General features: G+C 42.2%; 1 protein-coding gene across 1 annotated transcript in view; it reads right to left on the bottom strand.

The window, feature by feature from the left end:
- Window positions 1-357: 357 nt before the first annotated feature.
- The window catches only part of DNAH5 (dynein axonemal heavy chain 5), a 231,275-nt gene continuing 209,623 nt past the window's right edge, over window positions 358-22,009 (bottom strand). Inside the window, exons 72-79 of the mRNA XM_047077331.1 lie at window positions 19,610-19,829; window positions 18,099-18,304; window positions 17,279-17,482; window positions 14,943-15,158; window positions 12,636-12,848; window positions 10,102-10,254; window positions 9,210-9,441; window positions 358-509 (exon numbers count right to left, since the gene is read on the bottom strand). Of these exons, the coding sequence (XP_046933287.1) occupies window positions 358-509; window positions 9,210-9,441; window positions 10,102-10,254; window positions 12,636-12,848; window positions 14,943-15,158; window positions 17,279-17,482; window positions 18,099-18,304; window positions 19,610-19,829 (1,596 nt within the window). The remainder of the gene's footprint in view (window positions 510-9,209; window positions 9,442-10,101; window positions 10,255-12,635; window positions 12,849-14,942; window positions 15,159-17,278; window positions 17,483-18,098; window positions 18,305-19,609; window positions 19,830-22,009) is intronic.

Genomic DNA, 22,009 nt, shown 5'->3' with positions numbered 1-22,009 from the left:
CGGAACCACATTAGCAGAAGAAGAATCCCTTCATTTCAAGGAAATGTCTGCTTGACCTACTGAGGCTTTAGAGCTGAACGTATTACTGTGGATTTGAGGGCCGCACGTCATTGGGAAGTTGTAAATGTTGCTTTTCAATCACCAAATAACTCTTCAACAAACACAGCGATTGGTCATTAAGGATGAAGCAGGTAACACGTAATTAAGCATCCAACTAATGAGCAGGGCAAACCTAACCAGCTCATGAACTACATGATCAACCTGATTTAAAAACTGTCCAGCACTCACAGAAAAGTAAAGGTTAGGATAATTCGGATCCTGCATTTTCTGAAGTATTGGTGGGGGGCACACCCCACGTTACTTGACATCACAGAGCAGGGCAACCCCACGGAGCACCCAGTGTTCAGGGACCTGGGCCGTCCTGAGGTCCACAGCGGCGATGTAGTTCAAGTCCGTTCGGACTGGCTTCTTGTAAATGGGACAGGAATAAAACCGAGGATCTCTTAAAGCTACAAAAAATTTCACAAAAACAAAAACAAAAAAAAAACTTGGTCAATTTTTAATTTAAGCAGCCCAAACAGCACAGAGCCAAATTTGCGCATTCTACAGATCATTCCAAAGGTCTGGTAGAATGAGAGAAATTCTTTCCGAGGTCAGTCAACCCCTAGATGTGAAGCAGACACAACTGCAGGTCTCCTGCAGGAATGACAAACACCCAGGCGTCTTCAGGTACCCTGCTGGCCCTTTGTCCCATGTCCTTGAAAGTAACACCTGCCCGCTTGCTATGGCCATGAACCTTCAATTGCTTCCTTCCCACCTGTCAATGCACCACGCCCCCTCCACCCTTTCTCCTTTACTTCCCCACCAAATCTTGTGCGTGCACACTCTCTCCATTTTCCCTTCATGGCTTGCCTTTGGCACGAGGCACCTGCCACCTTTAATCAATGTCCAGCACCAATGCTCACTAGGGTTTCACTATATTATGATTATTATTTCAAAATCCTGCCTTCAACGCTCTGTGCCACAGTCTAAACTACACGTGAAATCACAGGACAGAGGATGTTCCCCACCCCTATCACGGGCTGGGGATTATCCACGGGTGCAGAGGAACGGAAGTGGCTGAGAAGCAGAGCTGTGATACAGTTCAGCTCCGTGAGGTGCAATCTATCCTTTTGGGGTAGATGAACACATGGAGTTTTCAAAACTACACAAGCAAGGAAAGGCAACCTACGTACGTCCACCTTGCAAAGATCCTTTCTAATGCATTCATCCCTAAGCAAAGGCTCACTCTCTCCGGTCTTGGACACCCCATGATCAGGGACAGATCCCGGTCTTGTGGGTCCTTATACTTACACAGTGGAGGGGGAGAGGCACAGGGCTTTAAGAAAGCGTAACGTAAAAATACTAAATTAGGCTTTGGAAGAAGCCTCTGCATTGAGTAGCCTTGAAATTCAAGTGCATCAGCTCCTTGTTAAATCTACACTGCTCGCGTAGTTTATCTGCACATCTCAAAACATCCATCTCAGGAAGCAGTACATCATTTCCTCTTCTTTTCTAGATTATAAATTGTTTCAGCACAAACACTTTGTCTGCACCCATCCTTGTACTCCTCTGGAAGGCCAGTATTATAAATGACCCTCATAGAAGCATTGAGATGAAAACACATTTAACTAAGAGGACAACTTTGCTTTGGTGAATTCGTGTGACACACGTGGGCACTGAAACATGGCAAAAGTAACTCTCTACATGCAATGTTAACGTACCGAAGTCACTGAATTTATTTCCCAAAACTAACTTGCTCAATAATTTATCTTTTTCTAACAAATTACAAAAGCAAGCCACTACCTGAAATTAAGATCTTATTTTTTGACCCAATAAAATATTCAACCTGTTATGCCATGTGTGTGTGTGTGTGTGTGTGTGTGTGTGTGTTTAATTTTTTTTAATGTTTATTCATTTTTGAGACAGGGAAAGAGAGACAGAGCATGAGTGGGGTAGGGGCAGAGATAGAGGGAGACACAGGATCCGAAGCAGGCTCCAGGCTCCGAGCTGTCAGCACAGAGCCCGATGCGGGGCTCGAACTCACTGCAAGATCGTGACCTGAGCTGAAGCTGGATGCTTAACTGACTGAGCCACCCAGGCGCCTCTATGCCATGTGTTTTGATAACTCCACTATAATTAATTTTATTGGGAGAAGTTAAACACTTGAATATGATAGTATTATACATAAGTTTCAATATAAAGTAGGCATTCTAAAGCAGTGATTCTTAACCAAGGATTATTTTACTCTCGGGGGACATTTGTGAACATCTGGAGACACTTTTGGTTATCACAACTGTGGGGCTGATACTGGCATCTAGTGGTAGAGACCAGAGATGCTGCCAGCACCCTATAATGCGTGGGAGCACCCCTCCCGACAAAGGGCATCTTGACCAGAAATGTCAATAATGCCAAGGCCGAGGAACCCTGTTCTAAAACAAACTCATAGATATTTGACAGTAATTTAAAACTATGTGTTTGCTTCATCCCATGAAATTTATCCTTAGAAACAATCTACATTAATGTAACGGCGTTATTTTTTAAATTATCATGAGAATATCATTAGTATATAATGATTAGTAGAACTAATATATATAATTAGGAGGCAAATATATGAAAAATTCTGATGAAATAAGTGAATGACAGTGAAGTCATGGAGTGTAGTTAATACCAATAATACCGATGGAGAGATTTAAATCCTTTAATCCTGGGATCTGTAAATGTGGAATAAATGTTAAATATCGTTCTTCTTGATGCAGATTTGACTAACATCATAAATCCTGAAGTAACTAACCCATTGAAGTCTCGCATTTGTACCAAATGATAATTATAATACTTACACCTTGGGAAGTGTTTGACTACTTGGATTTTAGTCCCAAAAGAAAAGAAAGATTGGGGAAAAATAGCATTCTTTTCAATGAGGTGAAAAACAATTCTCTGATCTATTTATCCAATCTTATTTATTTTTAATTGCTTCAGAACCGATGGTGCCCATGCCTAGTCACAGTATGTAGCAAACTTCTTCAGCAGGATGAGAAACCACCAAAAATATAATTTCATAGTCAAAGTGCTGACAGACACTACATAACCACATAAACGGAGGATTCAAAACCATTAGCCCTAGTTAGACAAATAACTTAGAAGACAAAAATACACATGCTAGGTAGGCAGAACAAATCAGCTAAATGGGTTTGAAGCCTCAGGGTTCCCGAAGGAGGAGTAAAGAAAAGAGGCTGTCTAAATTGGTGAGCTCTATGCTTTAAGATCCAAAGGGTTTTAAAAAGACACCTTGAGGGAGTGTTATTTTCTGACTATGTCACTTCCTTCTCTAGCCTACATTTTTCATCCAAATGCTAGTATACCATTATACCATGTTTCTTCTAATATCTAAAACAACCAAGTCACATAGAGATTCCCTAGACCACCTTTAAATCATTCCTTTATTCAACTCCTCTTCGCAAATAACATTTAAGTGATTAAATAGTGCACTCTTGATGTATTTCTTTTCATCCCACGACAAACATGTGAGTTAACATATTAATAACGGTAGTCACAGCAAAATTATTTATTGTATGATAACCATGTGCTAGACATTGTTGGTTTTATGCTCTTAACAAACTTATGGGACAGGTACCATTATTAAATCCATTTTGCAGATGAGAAAACTGGAACATAACTAGGTGAGCCATCCGTCCAAGGTTACGAAGCTGTAGGTGATAGGGTAAGAATCAAACCTGGCCCGAATGGCTCAAGAGCCTAGGCCCTTAATCTCAGCAATAGTTGGGATTAATATGTGTGTGTGTCTACTTCTATGTCTTTGCAGGAAGGTGTGAAAATGAATCAGAGATAACTAGATACGTGACTTCAATATACGGTATCTTTGAGACTCCTCCAAAGCCACAGGACTAATTACCAGGGTAATAAAACCAGAAACGCAATGCAAATATGCAGGCTGTCTTTTATCTGAGAACCTGTGCCCATCCCTCTGACAGGGGAGGTGACCACCTTTAGCCTGCAGCATGCAGGGAGGGAGCCACAGGGAGTGAGAGCTCCCACCCAAATGGGCAGTGACTTTTTCTCTGTCTACTTCACCATGTACCTGAGAAAAATAAACGCATGACTTCAAAATGTAAAGAAGCTGTCCTCATTTAATGTTTCTTTATTGAAAGAGAGAGAGACAGAGAGAGAGAGAAAGAGAGAGAGAATTCCAAGCAGGTTCCATGCTGACAGCATGGACAAGGGGCTCAATCTCACAAACCATGAGATTATGACCTGAGCCGGGATTAAGAGTTGGGACACTTAACCGACTGAGCCACCCAGGCACCCTTTAATTTAGCCTTCATTTTGAAGCTTCATCCCTGACAACACAGAGACTCCCTAAATGCATAGTCTGAAGTAGAACATCAACCACAGAAATTGCCAGAGGATTGCATTCATCCGACAACAAACAAACATGATTCTGACATCAGCTTTGGTAGCTGGGAATCATAGGCAAATTACATACATCTCTACACCTTAATATCCCCATCTGCAGATTAGGCATGATATACCTTACAGACTTGTAAAGATTAAGTTAGTTAATATATGAGAACGACTGGCATAGTATAATGCCCGGAATGCAGTAGGCACCCAAGATGTGTTAGGTTTCTTCTCTCTCTCTTTCCACACACACACATGCGTGCACACACACACTCATGCACACATATACGTGTATTCTTATCTTTTCACTGAAACAAATTTCCCAGACTCATCTTCCTCGTGACGTTAACTGAGTCCCAAGTTTACACACAGAAGGTGGATCAAATGCATGGGGTTCAAGAGTCGGGACGTCTCCACCTCCCGGTCACCCCCTGGGGCTATTCCCACCCCCAGCCCCATATCTGCACACTGTTGGATCAGGATGGGTCAAAAGATATTCTTAGACACACTTTTCACTTTTTTCCTCATTATCTGTGGACACCTAGGGTGTCCTCACCTAGGGTGAGATCCTTCTCACCCTACTGGCCAAAGGTACATTTCTTTCCCCGCGTCTGCCTCTTTTCAACTTCCTTTGAGGGCAAAGGAGCCGGAGTGGATGTGGGAAGCTTTGCCCTTCTGGTGAATTTCACACTTTTTGGGTGACTTTCTCATGATGTCCTAATCAGAAACACGAATAAAATAAGCATTTGGGGACACATTGCTCAATTTCTAAAGTCAAAATAAATACCTAGACTTCTTTCTAAAACAAACCAGTCTTGTATGGAAAATTCAATGATGAATTATTTAAACTGAAAATTGCCCTTCATGTTAACATGGAAACAATTTATTATAAGAATTTTAACTTTAAATCACTGTGTTTTTGGAGTGTCCTTTGGTCTTTAGTGATGCTACACCTCTTTATCTCAATTGGAGCCTTATTCAGTTATCAAAATTAGATGAAAATTAGATTTATAATATGAAAATAGCAATGGAATTTTAGCTTTTCATCGCTAAAAAACACTTCTCTGGCAACAAAGCTATTTGGCAAAACAAGTCTGCACCAACTCCTATTGAAACCAAAAAAAAAAAAAAAGAAACAAGAATGAAAGTTTGTCTTTTTTTTTTTTTTAGCACTTTTAAGTTAGTCACTTTTTCCTTGCTTTTTATTTTCTCTCTTAACCTGCTGCTAATGAACCTCACCGCTAATTCCCAGCAGGGTGAGTACAATCCTTCTATAAAAATGTGTTCTTAAATAATAAAGAAGTGCCTGTATTATAAAATTATTTTATTAATACCCTGCTGAGATGTTCAAAGTCATGTTGCAATGGGCTTTCACTGCTTAGTCACAAGATATACAAAAGTAACACCTGACTGAACGTGAGGAAGATTTTTCTTTTACTTTCTACGGGAAATGTTTTTGCAACTGGTTGACTAGATCCAGGGATGCGATAAAGCAAATTTTCTAAAATATTAATTTTGGGTAAAAGAACACGTACTGATTATTTCTCTAAACGAACCATGGCCCCAGGTCTTGACACAACCCAATAAATACGAAGCCGCAGGCAGCGCGCTTGCCCGGGCTCAACCAGACACGTTTATCCTGTCGGATGCACTCGGGGTACGTGGAGCAACACCGTGCATCAAGGACCCTGCCGAGCACCTTCCTTCTTCTTTTCTGATGCCCCGCTTTCTTCACGGGCTCCCTCTTCCTTCACGCGCCATCCTTCTCCTCCTCACACACAGCACATCCATTGCTACCTCACGCATTTGCACCCCCCCCCCCTTTGCTCCTAGACATCAGCATGCTGCCCTCTGTCAGCTGAATCTCGGCTCAGTGTTCTTTCCTCACAAGTCTCTCCCCCGGCCCCTAAATCAGCAGCTCCCTGGCCTACGTGTGTGTATTTTCTTCATAAAAAAGAGCTGTCTAAAGCCAGTATGTCCATTTATAGTCAACTGCCATTATCATGGGACTTCTTTTTTTTTTTTTTTAATTTTTTTTTTCAACGTTTATTTATTTTTGGGACAGAGAGAGACAGAGCATGAATGGGCGAGGGGCAGAGAGAGAGGGAGACACAGAATCGGAAACAGGCTCCAGGCTCTGAGCCATCAGCCCAGAGCCTGACGCGGGGCCCGAACTCCCGGACCGCGAGATCGTGACCTGAGCTGAAGTCGGACGCTTAACCGACTGCGCCACCCAGGCGCCCCTATCATGGGACTTCTACTGAACCACTGCTCCAAGAGGAAATACAGGCAGGGCAGGTTCTTGCCGGCCTCTGGTCATGACAGCTTCGCCAACCCATCAATACATAGCCTTATTTTAGGCGTGTGTTTGTTTAAAGATATCTTTCCAACATATATTATTGATTCACTGGCTTTGGACTCACGGCACTTGAACTCTCACCTCAGGAAAGCTCACCTAACACGTATTTTCTCCATAAGGCACATCACAGCCTTCTTGTGCTGAGGAACAGCAGATAGCCCTGCTGTTCACCACTGTGCTTGGGCCACCTTAAACAGTGCAAAGTACAGAAGTGTGGAAAATGTAACACTACATAGACCACAAAAAGGACACATGTTTACAGCATGAGTGGATCAAGGAGGCAGAGTGTCACCTTATTCAACCTCAGGTGGGAACACGCCTGTGGGGCGACTCACATTTTTTTTTGCTGCTTTGTGCATGCCTGCAAATGACCAAGCCACAAGCATCGCGAACAAATTTTCAAGTAGAGGTGAATTCATAAGCACAGAATCCATGAGTAACAAGGATCAACTGCATTTGCCTCTTTTTGGCTGCCCTTCCCTCCTTGACACTGAGTTCCTTAAGAACGTGGATTGTGTATTGAGGAGGGCACCTTTTGGGATGAGCACTGGGTGTTGTATGGAAACCAATTTGACAATAAATTTCATATATTGGAAAAAAAAAAAAAAAGAACGTGGACTGTGCCTGGTCTTTTTTCACTGTCGCACCCCCAGCACCTGAGTCGAGCATGGCAGATGGCCAATACCAGATAAATACTCACTGAATGACCAAGCGAGCTAACGCTATTTGCCTTAGCCAAGAAAAGTCTATCGCCAACTTCTCTTACACTCATTCTTAGCCTCAAAGCACTTCTCAAAAGCAGTCTCCGCTGACCTCGCAGGCATCGTCATGTACTCCTTCTAGGCTCCCTGAGCATCGTGACTGTATCTCGATCTTAACATGTGTCAAGTTCTATTTTAATTATTGATTTCCTTGTCAGTCTCCCTCACTAGACGGAATCCCTTCTGGGCAGGATCTGGTTCATCGTCATCTTTGTGACCTTTGCACCTAAGATTGTGGCTGGCATATATTAGGCACCCAGCAAATATTTGCTTAAAAAAGAAATATTCATAGTTTATAAACTCTCTTCCCTTGACCCATGTTTCCAAATGTGGTATTTATCTAAGGGATGGGGATACTAGAAGCTATCTTTCCAGGAGAAACTGTCTTCTCCTTCCTTGTTTAAAGACAAATCTTTTGTGTTTTGGTCACAAAATCAGTACTTCCTTGGCTTCCACTACCATGGCCACCTCCAGAGTGTATGGCTTCTAGCGATCATTTCACCATATATGTATATCACCATATATCACCATACATTTCACAATATATGTATACCAGAACATCATGTTCTACACCTTAAGTATATGCAATTTTTATTAGAGAAATAAAATAAACCTAAAAAAATGAAATAAACAAGCAATGGTCACATGGGCTGAAAGGTGGTTATCGCCGAGGAGATATTAGCTGAGTAAAATGTAACGAAAGCCTCCAGAACACATCAGGCCAATGGTGGAAACCAGTTTAGGTATTTTTAGACTTGTCAAACAGAACTTTGCCAAAGTGGAAAAACGTGTGTTTCATAGACGTGCTATGTTCACAGGCTGAAATACGAATCCAGCATTTTACCGCCAGCTACTGGGTGAAGCGACACGTCCCTGAATTCAATCTGGCTTTTCCAACCTGGCTTAACTCTCCAAGCTGGTAGAGCTGGCACCTCCGGTGGGCCCTGAGCAGCCCTGCCGAGAAAGCCTTCCTTCCACCACTTGCCCCACCTCATCCTATCCATCCTTCCACCCGCTGTCCAGACCCTGCTCCTGAGACCCCGCCCCTGACCCCTTCTTCCCACTCCTACCCACCTTCCTTTCCTACCATCTGTTAACTCCTCCAAACACTTGCTCCTTATCTCATAAGCTAATGTTTCATGAGCATCCATGCATATTTCACCTGCTTTAATAGACAGGAAAGAACTATCTAGAACCATCGTCTCCCCTCTAACACTCAAAATAGTGCCTAGCAGCCAGTAAGTACTCATTAAACATGGGGCGAGGGGCGCCTGGGTGGCGCAGTCGGTTAAGCGTCCGACTTCAGCCAGGTCACGATCTCGCGGTCCGTGAGTTCGAGCCCCGCGTCGGGCTCTGGGCTGATGGCTCAGAGCCTGGAGCCTGTTTCCGATTCTGTGTCTCCCTCTCTCTCTGCCCCTCCCCCGTTCATGCTCTGTCTCTCTCTGTCCCAAAAATAAAAAAAAATAAAAACGTTGAAGAAAAAAAAAATTTAAAACATGGGGCGAATGTGAAGCTAGTTGATAAAATAATAAAGTCCTCATGACATGATAGCAAGAATAATGAGATCTTGTGTTTATAACATTATCCAATCTGATAATGCCCACCGTCCCTGGATGCGTAAGACAACTCACTGTTGTTTTCTGCGTAAATCCTTATGACGGGCATCAATTCAAAGAGCACTTTTGGTTTGGATTCGATGAGTTTCATGTTCCTCTTGTCCCAGCCTGCACCTTCAAGATACAAGCCGTAGACGTAGACACCCTCTGTGGGAGGGGCAGAAATGTCATCCTTCATCCACTTGGTGACTTCGTTGCAAAGCACCATATTGTCCAAGGCCCAGCCTTTGTTGGCCCGAGTTATTTCCTGCTCAGGACAAGAACAAGAGCAAAGGACGAAGGGAACAATTAGAGGTTTATCTTAACATAAAGAGCATCACGGGGATCAAAGCAGAACCCAGGATTACCCTAATGCAAAGGAAGTAGAATTGTACTTAAAAAGATTGTGTCATAAACAGTACCCGTGTCCTAATTTAAGCACTTATACTTTAAAAAAGAAATATCGGGGGCGCCTGGGTGGCGCAGTCGGTTAAGCGTCCGACTTCAGCCAGGTCACGATCTCGCGGTCCGGGAGTTCGAGCCCCGCGTCAGGCTCTGGGCTGATGGCTCAGAGCCTGGAGCCTGTTTCCGATTCTGTGTCTCCCTCTCTCTCTGCCCCTCCCCCGTTCATGCTCTGTCTCTCTCTGTCCCAAAAATAAATAAACGTTGAAAAAAAAATTTTTTTTTAAAAAATAAAAAAGAAATATCAAATCATATCAAATATAAAAATACCAAATAAATACTTTGAAATTCAACCTAGCGGCCTGAGAACAAGTTGCTGTATTTACTTTCAGGACGATGTCATTGCTGGGGCCAAAGAGAGACAGCCATTCTCTGTGTCATTATAGTCTTTAAAACTATACTGGCAGAAGAAAACCTTGTAGAAGAAAACCATAATAACACAACAGGTGCAAATGGGAGCTCTTACCTGACGCATTGCAGTTAAAAATCCTTGGGGGTTAAAAAAGCCTGTCATCCAGAAGCACTGGGGTCGGCCATTGAAAACCCAGGCGGTGAACTGGCAGTTTCTTTCTAGAAGCTCAGTAAACCAGAAACCCAAGGTACTTGAAACCCAGGATGCCTGAAATGCATATGTTGAAATAATCAAATTCTGCTGTGTAACTAGCTATGTTCACAGAAAAAAAAAAATATGAAATATCAATTTCACTTTTAGAATTTAGAAGTCCCTAAGACAGGAATTTCCCTTGGGTTTTGACAGTTAAGTTTTCAAATTATTCTTCCTCCTTACTGATATTAAGATACAACAGAATCAGCTAATGATCCCATGAATACCAAATCAATTCAGCGCTCAGTATGCTGTTCAAGGTTCTGATGTCAACAGAATCACCTTCCACGTACAAATATATTCACTGTCAATTCTGCTATAAAGTAATGAAAACAATTAATTGAATTAAATAGGTTTCCACTATTTTTTCCTCAGGTTACATTTTTTCTTTCCCCGTCAGGTTATATTTTTAATAGATACACTGCAAAACAGGATTTCTATTTCCATAAATGTGCTTGTGGCCCCTTTAAAATATATTCTGTGGATGATAAATCGTACCTTTCTCCACTTCTCATTTTTAATGAGGCAAACAACAGTTATTTTCTGAAGTTCTTGTCCCTTAGAATGAACTTTTATTTCCTCTGATGAAGGAGCAGAAACGGAAACACAGGTCCCTTATCACCAACAAATTAATTGCATTCATTGCCTGTGACATGCTGCCTGAATTCACATGTGGAACTTCTATTATTACAATGGGACGGATATGTCCTTAGTGTTATCAGCAGCTGTCCTGGTAGGTATCTCCAAATCATGTTTTATATCATTTTATTATAATTGGAATACTTTATGTATGAATAAATGTAGTGATCATCCTATGTAGATATATACCACTTGAATTTCAAATTCTTAAGACTTAATTTGCCTATTTTTCAAGAGATAATGAGATTCCAAAGACTGATAATAAGTTGAATAGAATACAAACCTGCATAAAAAGACCACACTTTATTTTTTTTTATTTTTTTTAACGTTTATTTATTTTTGAGACAGAGAGAGAGAGAGCATGAATAGGGGAGGGTCAGAGCGAGAGGGAGACACAGAATCGAAGCAGGCTTCAGGCTCTGAGCTGTCAGCACAGAGCCTGACGCGGGGCTCGAACTCACAGACTGTGAGATCATGACCTGAGCCGAAGTCGGACACTTAACCGACTGAGCCACCCAGGCGCCCCAAAAAGACCACACTTTAAAATTAGGTAACTCATTCTATCCTATCTTTATAGACATGTTAACTGAAAGGGATGTGTTTATACGACATTTGACGTGAGGCACAGGGAACTGTTTATGTGAAGGTGCCTCGTGGCAAGGATCCCTGTTCCAGAGCCTTCTAGGTGCTGACCAAGTGGAGAGGGCTGGTTCGGTGAGGAATGAACCCGCAATGGCCAGTGACCAGGAAGGTTCTCCCTCTGTCACTGGCCAATGAGGAAAGTCAGTCCAGATAGAAAACTCTCCGCCTTTGGGAACGAAGTCATTAGAGGTGAGGATATGATGGAGTCTGGGCAAAGCTGATCCTACGTTTCTAAAGCCCTGGGTGAGATGTCTGAGTGCCAGTGCTAAGTGAGTCTCTTCTGGGAGAGGCTGCCAGTCCTAACCCTGTCACGTCTCGCCTTCCCATTTACCCGAGCAGCTTCCAAGAGGCCAAAGGTCCAGTCACTGCATGACCCAATCCCTTTTCTAGATGTTGCCCTCCCGTATATTCCCCTACAACTGGTCCCTGCCTCCTGCCCTCTCAAGTCCTCCTGCCACACCCCCAAATCTTTATAACCTCCCACAATGCATGAAATGCTTGGTAAAGATACTCAGGTACTCCTTTTACTACTCCAAGTAGACAAGTATTTACCAAAAGCACATCTTGTCATTTAGCACAAGCACCAGCATGTGATCAGTAAGCATATTGTTAAATCATTTTCTTGTTACCTGGAGATATACTTGCTCACTACCTCCAGGCAGAGCAGGGAAAAAGGTTTCTCTTTGGTGCGTGCATGTGTGTGTGTGCATGTGTGTGTGTAGGAACACTTCTTTCTATAAATCTAACATCATGGGCTTTGAAGTCCAACGGAGCTTGGGTTTAAATTCTGGTTCTTGGACTTCTTAGGTGTGTGATCTGGGAAAAGACTTAGCATCTCCCAATTTCACATTCTTTACCTGCAAAATGAGGGCAATAAATGCAAAATGTAAATGAAATAACACATGCAATGGCCTAGCAGAGTGCCTGATATGTGGGAGATGCTAAAGAGTCTCCTTCCCTACCTACGCTCCCAAAATACAAGCCAGTAAGGGGATTAGTCCCTAAACAAAAGAACCCTTTTAAGTAAATTACGCTCCAAAAGCTTTCCACCTGCCGATCACAGCTATTTACAACAATAAAGTGATTAGGTGGAATCAGAGCGGACTAAAACATACTTTCTTCCACTGAGCAGGAATTCTGGCATCAAACATGCAATTCAGTGCATCTCGTAGATTTTCGCTCATGATGATAGTGCCGTCGATGGCAAGTTTCAACTCCGTCAGGGTGGTGCGGACCAGAGTCAGCAGCCTCTGCATTCTGTCTATCTCCTGCCTGAGGAAGATGTTCATGGGCTGGAACAGCCCCATCTTTAGCAGCCTCTCTTTCACCTGCCGTGGAGACATTGAACACGTGTTAAAAATGTGACAGCTACAAACGTGTATGTAACTGGTACCCTGGGGCTGCCGAAAAGACCCCAAATCTTACAATCCCATCAATGGTTAAGATTTTTTTTTTTTCACTGCCAGAAAACAAAGAAGAAATATAAAAGGAAACATCTGTTAGATGACCGGCCAACTTTTCATCCCATGTGGGAGAGGACAGGCAGCCATTCATTCGCAGTAGAAGAGAAACACATGACCATAACCACGCAGCCTTCGAAATGGCAATTGCACTTACTGGGAAACATTCACTTACCTGCCTGCCTAACACTTGCAAACACACACACAGACACACGCGAGCAGACAGGTACACATGCACAACCATTCTGCTGGCTGCTTCAAAAGACTAGGCTTCTGTTCTAAAAGCTTTCTGTGCTTTCCATCAGAGCATTCACCCGTTCTTCCTCCAACCCACCCACCCACCCAGCCATCCATTCCCATCTTACAAGTATTTACTGAGACTCCTCTATGGATCGATCAGCTACCCTGCTGGGCCGCGTTGCTTTAGCCTCAGGCAGCATTGACAAAGTCAGCCAAAGGGAGCGGACTCTCCTAAACCCCATTAGTTACCGCAGTTATTTATGTTACTGTTATGATATTTTTAGATACTTTTATTGCTTCATAAATATTTCAACCACTGTTAGATATGAATGACCTCTTTCCTGATACTACAATGAGAGGTGCTTATGAAAGCTGATAAGAGTATTGATTTTCTCCAAGCAAGTGATCAGTTTTTTCCAGGGGAAATTATTCCCTTGGCAGTAAGTCCTTGAGTTCAGTCTATAGCACCAGCAACCAAAAGGACATGCTTTGTGGAAAAGAATAGGATGCTAAAGAAACAAAATGCTGCAGATTCCTGTCAGAAAACCAGGTAGAAAAGGTCAATATATAAAGGAACATGATGGTCCTGTGACAAAAGAGTCACACGGTTAGTCTGGGTCATCTATTACGACTATGTGGAAAGTAAGTGAGTCACCTGTGTTCTTATCCAAGATTTAAAAATGTCTTCAGGGTAAATGTTTTCAGTAACGTTTGCTAAACTGCCTAAAAAATTAACTTTCCTACTCATAAATTTTGCTTACAAGTTACTTACATCTTAAAAAGACAAATTAATTTTCAAAACCTGTGAAGCTGCAATGCATTAATGATATAAATACAGGCTCCCTGAAATTAAGAAGCCCGGAATTTTAAGGTGTGCATTATGTTATACAACATTTTTTTTTAATGATCAGGTGCTTGAGGTGCCTGGGTGGCTCAGTTGGTTGAGCATCTGACTCTTGCTCTGGGCCCAGGTCAAGATGCCAGGGTCATGGGATTGAGCTCCACACTGAGCATGGAGCCTGCTTGATATTCTCTCTCTTTCTCCCTCAGCCCCTTTTCCCCACTCATGCTCTCTCTCCCTCTCCTCCCCCCCTCTCTCAAATAAAAAAATAAATGATCAGGTGCTTTACTCTAAAAATACATTACTTTCCTTTGAACAAATGATAATGTGAAGCACCTCAAGGGAAAGTTCTAGAAAAACAATCCTAAACCATTGGTACATACTTAAAACCTAGTTATGAACATCAACATTCTTGTCAGGTTTCTTTTATCATTTATACTTTGAAGTGATTACATTTATAGATTTAAAAACTTTGGGGCACCCGGGTGGCTCAGTCAGTTAAGCGTCTGACTTCAGCTCAGGTCAGGATCTCGCAGTCCGTGTGTTCAACTCCCACATCGGGCTCTGTGCTGACAGCTCGGAGCCTGGAGCCTGCTTCTGATTCTGTGTCTCCCTCTCTCTCTGCCCCTTCCCCACTCACACTCTGTTTCTCTCTGTCTCTCAAAAATGAGTAAGTGTTAAAAAAAAATTAAAGACTTCTTTAACAAAATAAGTAAAAATAAAAAATAAAAACTTCTTTTGCTGGTTCTTCAGGAAGTGAGTTTTTAAATATTCTTTCACTTTCAGAAAAATCACTCTTTGCCCTCCTTCCTTATTCCTCACTCCCCCAACAAGACAGACACATCCACCATTGACATCTTGCCAGGATGTCATCAACTCACCTCAAATGGGCCATAGTCTGGGGGTAGCTTGTCGAGCATATCGTCAGCGAGCCGGGCCACCACGGCCTCCCGGGTCTCATCCCCGCCACCAGAGCTGTCCTTGGGTTGGATGCTGAGGATGGTGTCCAGCACATCCTTGGCCAGCTTGCTCTGGTAGGTAATGTCGGCATTGGGATGCAGCCCGAACACCTCGGGGCTGTCGCAGGAAGGCAGGCTCTGAGCAACAAAGACCCCAGGGAAGCCCAGACGGCCGACATGAACACCAGGTAAATTATACCGTCTTAAGAAACAAATGTTTTTATTAAGGTAGGTAGGTTTTATTAAGGTAGGTAATGTAACATTGCGTGTCAACTATATTTGAATTTTAAAATAAAGAAAGAACATAAAGTAATCTCCTCCCCAAAAAGCCGAGTAGTTACATGATCTCGTATTTGTGTCAGGCTACAATCTCAATACTTTCTCCAGAAAAGAATCAAAAGTTGCCTCAAAAGAAGATGAACGATGAGAAACATAGTAAGTTGATGGTTCTCTAATGCTGTACCTCAGGCAAATGTAATCAAAGAGACACTGTCTTATTTTAGAATATGTGAAATAAGAAAAGGGAGCTACGGATTAGTACTTTGTTTTCTGAAGGTCTGATTTAATTCGAACCAATCATTTAAATAAATGTGGTACAACTAACAGTAACTATGTTTTTTGAGATGCCAGACAATGACAGTTTTAGCAATTATGGCCCAAAGAAGGCTGACAGCAGGAACTGTACTGTCCCAGGGAGAAAGACGAGGACTAGGAACAAAGAGGAATATTGAGAGCAACCAAGTCCGAGGGAAAAGCAGAGACATAGATAAACAGTTTTAAAAAAAAAAAAAAAGTTGGTGCAGGGGGTGCGCCTGGGTGGCTCAGTCGGTTGAGCGACCGATTTCGGCTCAGGTCATGATCTCACAGTTTGTAGGTTCGAGCCCCGCATCGGGCTCTGTGCTGACAGCTCAGAGCCTAGAGCCTGTTTCAGATTCTGTGTCTCCCTCTCTCTCTCTGCCCCTCCTCCACTCACGCTCTCTCTCTCTCTCTCTCTCTCTCTCTCTCTGTATCAAAAATAAACATTTTTTAAAAATGCAGAGACCGCAAGAGACAATCAGAAGCAGAAAAAGCGGGCAAAGAACTCAGCTATTTGAAAGAAAGAAAATGTACCTACAATTTGATATTTGTTTCTACATGTGAATATTATCCTAAACTTTATTATTGTCTTCTTCATATTGTTCCTGCACTCTCCTCCATTATTTTATTCCTTTTTACATAATGTCTTTTATGAACAGCCTCAAGTTCACTGGGCAATGAGGTATATGTAAATAAAGATATGTACGGGCATATCTAAATTTATATCTTCATAGGCACTTTCCTATTCAGTGCTGATGATTTAAAGACATATATAGTACAGTTAAAACAAATATATTTTCTGATGTGAATTAGTAAAAGTGTAGAGGTGATAATATATGATAAACTCATTACATACATAAATCACAGAACCTCTAAATGTACTGATAAATTTAGCCCTTTGGGGCTGTCGTGTTCCAGTTTGTTCAGTTGGAGATAAATCGCAGATAGATGCAAAAGAGAATTCTACATAATGATCTAAAGCATTCAAGGCATAGAGACAGAAAATGTAGTCACCTTGAAACACAAATCAGATCTTTTCCCCTAAATTTCCAGTCACAATCTACCTTATTCCTTCTGAGAGCAGTACTCTTCAGCCTGGGGAGATGCCACCCCCAGGGGACAATGTCTGGAGACATTTTTGATTGTCACAACTGGGTGGGGGTGCTACTGACAGCTAGTGGGGGGAGGCCAGGAATGCTGCTAACCACTCTATATGGTTATACCCCACCGCAAAGAAGAATCCCACCCTGAACGTCACCAGTGCCCAGGTTGAGACAGGAAGTGCTTATGGAAAGCAGGTTCCTGAACATACTCATAGGCCCTCCACTGGGCCAGGATTAAGGAACAGAGGTCTCAGGATGAGTCATTACAGGTGCCTGAAGTCTCACATCCCACAGTGGAGAGCTCCAGGGGATTTGTGTGGTTTCCCTAGTTCAAAATCTGCCCGGCCTATCCTATCCCCAAAGAATCTTCCTCACTGAGGAATAAATGAGAAGGGAGGGAGGGCATTCACACAAAATACACACTCAGAACAAATATAAACATTTTAACCGTTAGGTGAATAGAAACATAGGAAGGAAGCACCTACAGTGAGAGTATGTATCACCATTAAAAATTATTTCAAAAGCAGTATTTGCAGTGTAAATAAATATCCAAATGGTCAAAAGGCTGCGTTGACAAACCTGGATATATTGAAGATAGTTGTCCACGGTGTTGCATTTGGGAATATTATATCCTTGGTAAAAGCTGAAATCTGATCCAAACATATTTTCACTGAACCAGACCTTAGCAAACGTGGTCAGCAATCTCTTATCGTAGTTATCAGTGACTCTGCCCCCATATTGGATCTCTCCTATCATGTAGCGGACGGTGGTCCAGGAGACGCCCTGAGGGAATTTACAGAAAAGCTGTGTACAACTATGGTCTCATCCTGGTTTTCCCCACCAAGGAACGTCTACGTATTTGTGGTCATCGATGCCAGTTGTTCCTTCTTTATTAGCAATGTTAAATGTGCAGGAAGAAATCTACACAGACAAACCTGAGCATTACTCAAATCTCATGCTCGTGATTTAAAATAGACTCCTTTGGTGCATCTATATGCTTTCATACTTTAAGTTCAACAGAAAAAAAGAAGATAGTTTTTGAGAAGATTGAGGGAGCTCTTTAAAAGGCACATGCTTCAAAAATTATCTAGGCTTTAATTTTCATTTTTTAGGATTTTAGAAAACAACTTTTCTCAGCCATTTCCCCCCTCAGTAGAGCTTTTCAAGTTGTCTTACATGTAATTTCAACTTGGTTTTGAGAAATAATAACATAATCAAAATTGGTTCATTTTTTTTTCATCTGAAATCAAGAGGCAAGTGTGATCCAGTTGCCATGACTTAGAGATATGTCTGCAACCACACAAGATCATCACTCTTACAAGATCAATCCCAAAGCTGGGCAGGCACAGGCACCTACGCTCACGATCGCGAGTGGCATGAGATGGAGGGCACAGAGTACCTTTTTGACTTCCATGTCATCTAAGTGGTTTTGGATGAACTGCACAGTGGCATTAAAGTCGGCTTGATTAAATTCATAGGGGATGTTCCACCCCAGGGGACCAAACTTCCTTCTCTCCTGGACTGTAGAGTGCAGGAAAGCCACGGCATACAGCATGGGCTTCCAATGGGCCACAGCGCTCACATCCAGCAGGTCTTGACTCACACCTGGCGTGGTCGGTGGGGTGAAAAAATGTACCATCACTCACACATCTTTCTTTTTTTATTACATTTATACGCTATTAATCATTTTTGTACATTTCTGATAATAAACTTCACTTACCTTGAATTATTTTTATCACATTCATACAACAAGTATAATTAACCTTTGGGTGTCCAGATGGTATCTTTCTCTGAAATACCTGCAAAGAGATTGGGGGAGGTGGCCGGGGGCTTGCTAACATGGATCAAGTGCCTGCCAATCTGACAAGATAATGTGGGGGTAAACTAGAGGTAGAAGAATGAGGGCAGTAAAATAAATACTACCACTATTATTTAAATTGCTACTACTAATAATTTTATTATTTTTTTATTTAAAAAAATTTTTAATGTTTTTATTTATATTTGAGACAGAGAGAGAGCATGAGCAGGGGAGGGGCAGAGAGAGAGAGGGAGACACAGAATCCGAAGCAGGCTCCAGGCTCCGAGCCGTCAGCACAGAGCCCGATGCGAGGCTCCAATTCATGGACTGTGAGATTATGACCTGAGTTGAAGTCGGACGCTTAACCGACTGAGCCACCCAGGCGCGCCTATTTTTATTATTATTAGGAGCATGTACTCGGGTTGCAATGGGCTTCTGTATACACTACTAACAATTTACTATTAATTAAAATGGTGTATATAGAAGCCTACTACACGCTGAGTATATTCCCCAAATAACTACAATTATTTTATATATATACATATATATATATATATATATATATATATATATATATTTGTACACTTTTTATTTAGAATTTTGTTGTTTTACTGCCCTCATCCTTCCACATCTATTTTATCCCCACATTATCTTATAGGTTGACAGAAGTTTGAGCCTTGTTAGCAACTCCAAAAAAAACCTGTACATTGTTCAGACGGCTTCATGTGATGGAGGCAGGTCATAACTTTAATTCAGCCTCTCCTCCTGGAAAGGCTACTGGCCAACTTTACATATGGAGCATGAAGACCATAAATGACAAAATTATGTTGCCATAAAAAGGCAGGTGTCCAGCTGGAGAACGGCACCGGCCAAAGCAGAGTAACGTGGAAAAACAGAAAAAATAGAAAAGGGCTAAGCACGAGCTGACTCCCTCATGCCACGAGAGCATGTTCCACATGGCGCATGACAAAGAGTGCTGTTCTCTCCTCATCAGGTTAAGTAACAGTACAATCTGCTATAACTCTATCGTCGCTAATTGTTTTTATCGTTTCTTTAAGCAAACAACTGAAGCACAAAAACTCCCGTAAACTTGGAAGTATTCCTCAACTCACCACCGTATGTTCTTTTCAATCCTGCCCGGAGGCCCTGTGGAGGCTCATTGGCAAATTTAATGGACATCTGAAGGAGCGTAATGGGAAAGTGCTTATGAACTTCGGTGGTCATCCATAGGCGGAAAGCCTCATGTACGATCTCGGTTTCTATAATTATGTCCATTAGCTCATCCATGAAATCGAGCCCCAGATGGCAGTTCTGCAGAAGTGCCCATCCCCCCTAAGTCAACAAGAATAAATGGAAATTAGGCTATTTCATGCTTCACCCAGAGATTCAAACTAAGACATCCTTTAGAAATTGAGTAATTAAAATTTAACAGAGAAGCACTAAATTAATCCAGATAAAAATCTATGGATACAATTACGTTTAGTTGAGATAAGTGTATTTTTCCTGTCCCTCAACATACCAGCATGCCAACTGCAGTGATAATGTATGGTAGGAGCTGTGAAAAAAAAACACAGTGAGGCCTCAAAAGAGGTAACAGCACTGCCGTGTACAGATGGTTGGATGAAAGCATCCATTTAGCTCAGCCTCCTCCCATGTTCCGTGAGAAGTACAACAAATGAACATTTATGTTTTACATTTTTATTTATTTTTGAGAGACAGAGAGAGACGGAGCACAAGTCGGGGAGGGGCAGAGAGAGACTGAGACACAGAATCTGAGAGAGGCTCCAGGCTCTGAGCTGTGAGCACAGAGCCCTATGCAGAGCTCGAACTCACAAACTGTGAGATCATGACCTGAGCTGAAGTCGGACGCTTAACCGACTGAGCCACCCAGGCACCCCTTCAAACAGACATTTTTAAAGGCATGAACTCTTAAGTACAAGGACAGTGAGGGTGGAGACTATCAGTAACATTTAAAGCAGACTCAAAGCTGAATCCTCAAGTAGCATTCAAGGAAACCTGAGACGTAACCTGATTTATGCCACATAACATCAAACACTCAAGAGTAGGTGCTAAGATGTCCCTCTGGAAATGGAAAAGACGGGCTCACACAAGAGCCTCTGCCAAAGAAAAAGAGAAAGCTGATTTTTTTAGGGGGCAAAATAGACAGGGTCCAGACTGGAGGACATCCGCACATGAAGGGTCTAGGAACCTCAATGAAGACAGGTGAAAGAACACTTACCTACTCAGTTTTGAGGCCTATTACCTCCCTTCTCCCGTGGAGTTCCCAGAATACTGGCAGTAGGGCATATACCCTCTAAACAGTGGGAAAACCTTCTCTGGGGAATCTGACCACTCTAAGGACAAGAGCCTTAGAACACAAAAAGCCCTACTTTTGTATAACGCATTTTATGAGCATAAGAATATTCCTTGTATAGGAGCGCCTGGGTGACTCGGTCAGTTTGGTGTCCGACTTCGGCTCAGGTCATGATCTCACAGTCCATGAGTTCAAGCCCTGCGTTGGGCTCTGTGCTGGCAGCTCAGAGCCTAGAGCCTGCTTCAGATTCTGTGTGTGTCTCTCTCTCTGCCTGCCACCACCCCCCCCCCACCACACACACACACTCATGCTCTGTCTCTGTCTCTCAAAAAATGAACAAACACTTAAAAAATTTTAAATAAAAAAAAGAATATTCCTTGCATAAAGCAACAGAGGCAATAATTTAGTTCACGTAGTCATAATTTATTCAATATCTAATCTATAGAACGGTTTGGCTAAAATGATCTATAATATTCAGATCATAATCTGGAGTTATTTTCTTGACTGTAACTTCAGATCATTTAGGTTTGACTAGTGCAGCCTGAGTTATTTCTCTTTCCAAGAAATAAACCAAGCACCAAATCTAACATCTTAGTATAAAACTGATTGCTCTGAAATTTCACATATCCCCTTATATTTTCTTGAGGAATATAGAGTGCTGCTGAATAAGGAAACTATTGTTGGTCCCTTGAAAAATGTAATTGGCACTGTTCACAATTTTTAAAAAATTAAATGTAAAACATAACAACCACAGAAAGGGTTGAGCTGCTTTCTGTCAGCCAGCGTGTAGGGGAATCTGAGAACTTTGCTGTTTCAACCCTCCCCATGGAATCTGTTAGCTGAGTCTGTTTCTTGGGAATTGCCACATTCTGTATTAAGTGTTTTGTGTTCTTCTTACTGAGTGGATCATCCATGTTGCCTGTCATATTGCCTCAAACCTTCCTTTTTCTTTTTTTATTAACATGTTATTTATTTTATGTTATTTTTATGTTTTGGAGCATGTGGGTGGCTCAGTCAGTTGAGTGTCTGACTTTGGCTCAGGTCATGGTCTCACGGTTTGTGGGCTCGAGCCCCACATCAGCCTCTGTGCTGCTAGTGCAGAGCCTGAAGTCTGCTTCCAATTCTGCGTCTTCCTCTCCTCTGCCCCTTCTCTGCCTACACTCTGTCTCTCTGTCTCTCAAAAATAAACGTTAAAAAT

This window comes from Lynx rufus, unplaced genomic scaffold, assembly GCF_022079265.1.
Source record: "Lynx rufus isolate CCGP_SWC_20201006 ecotype Redwood Valley unplaced genomic scaffold, mLynRuf1.p SCAF_1, whole genome shotgun sequence".
Lineage (NCBI taxonomy): Eukaryota > Metazoa > Chordata > Mammalia > Carnivora > Felidae > Lynx > Lynx rufus.
The sequence above is the reverse complement of the archived record's forward strand: the minus strand, read 5'-3'. Positions and strand labels throughout refer to the sequence as shown.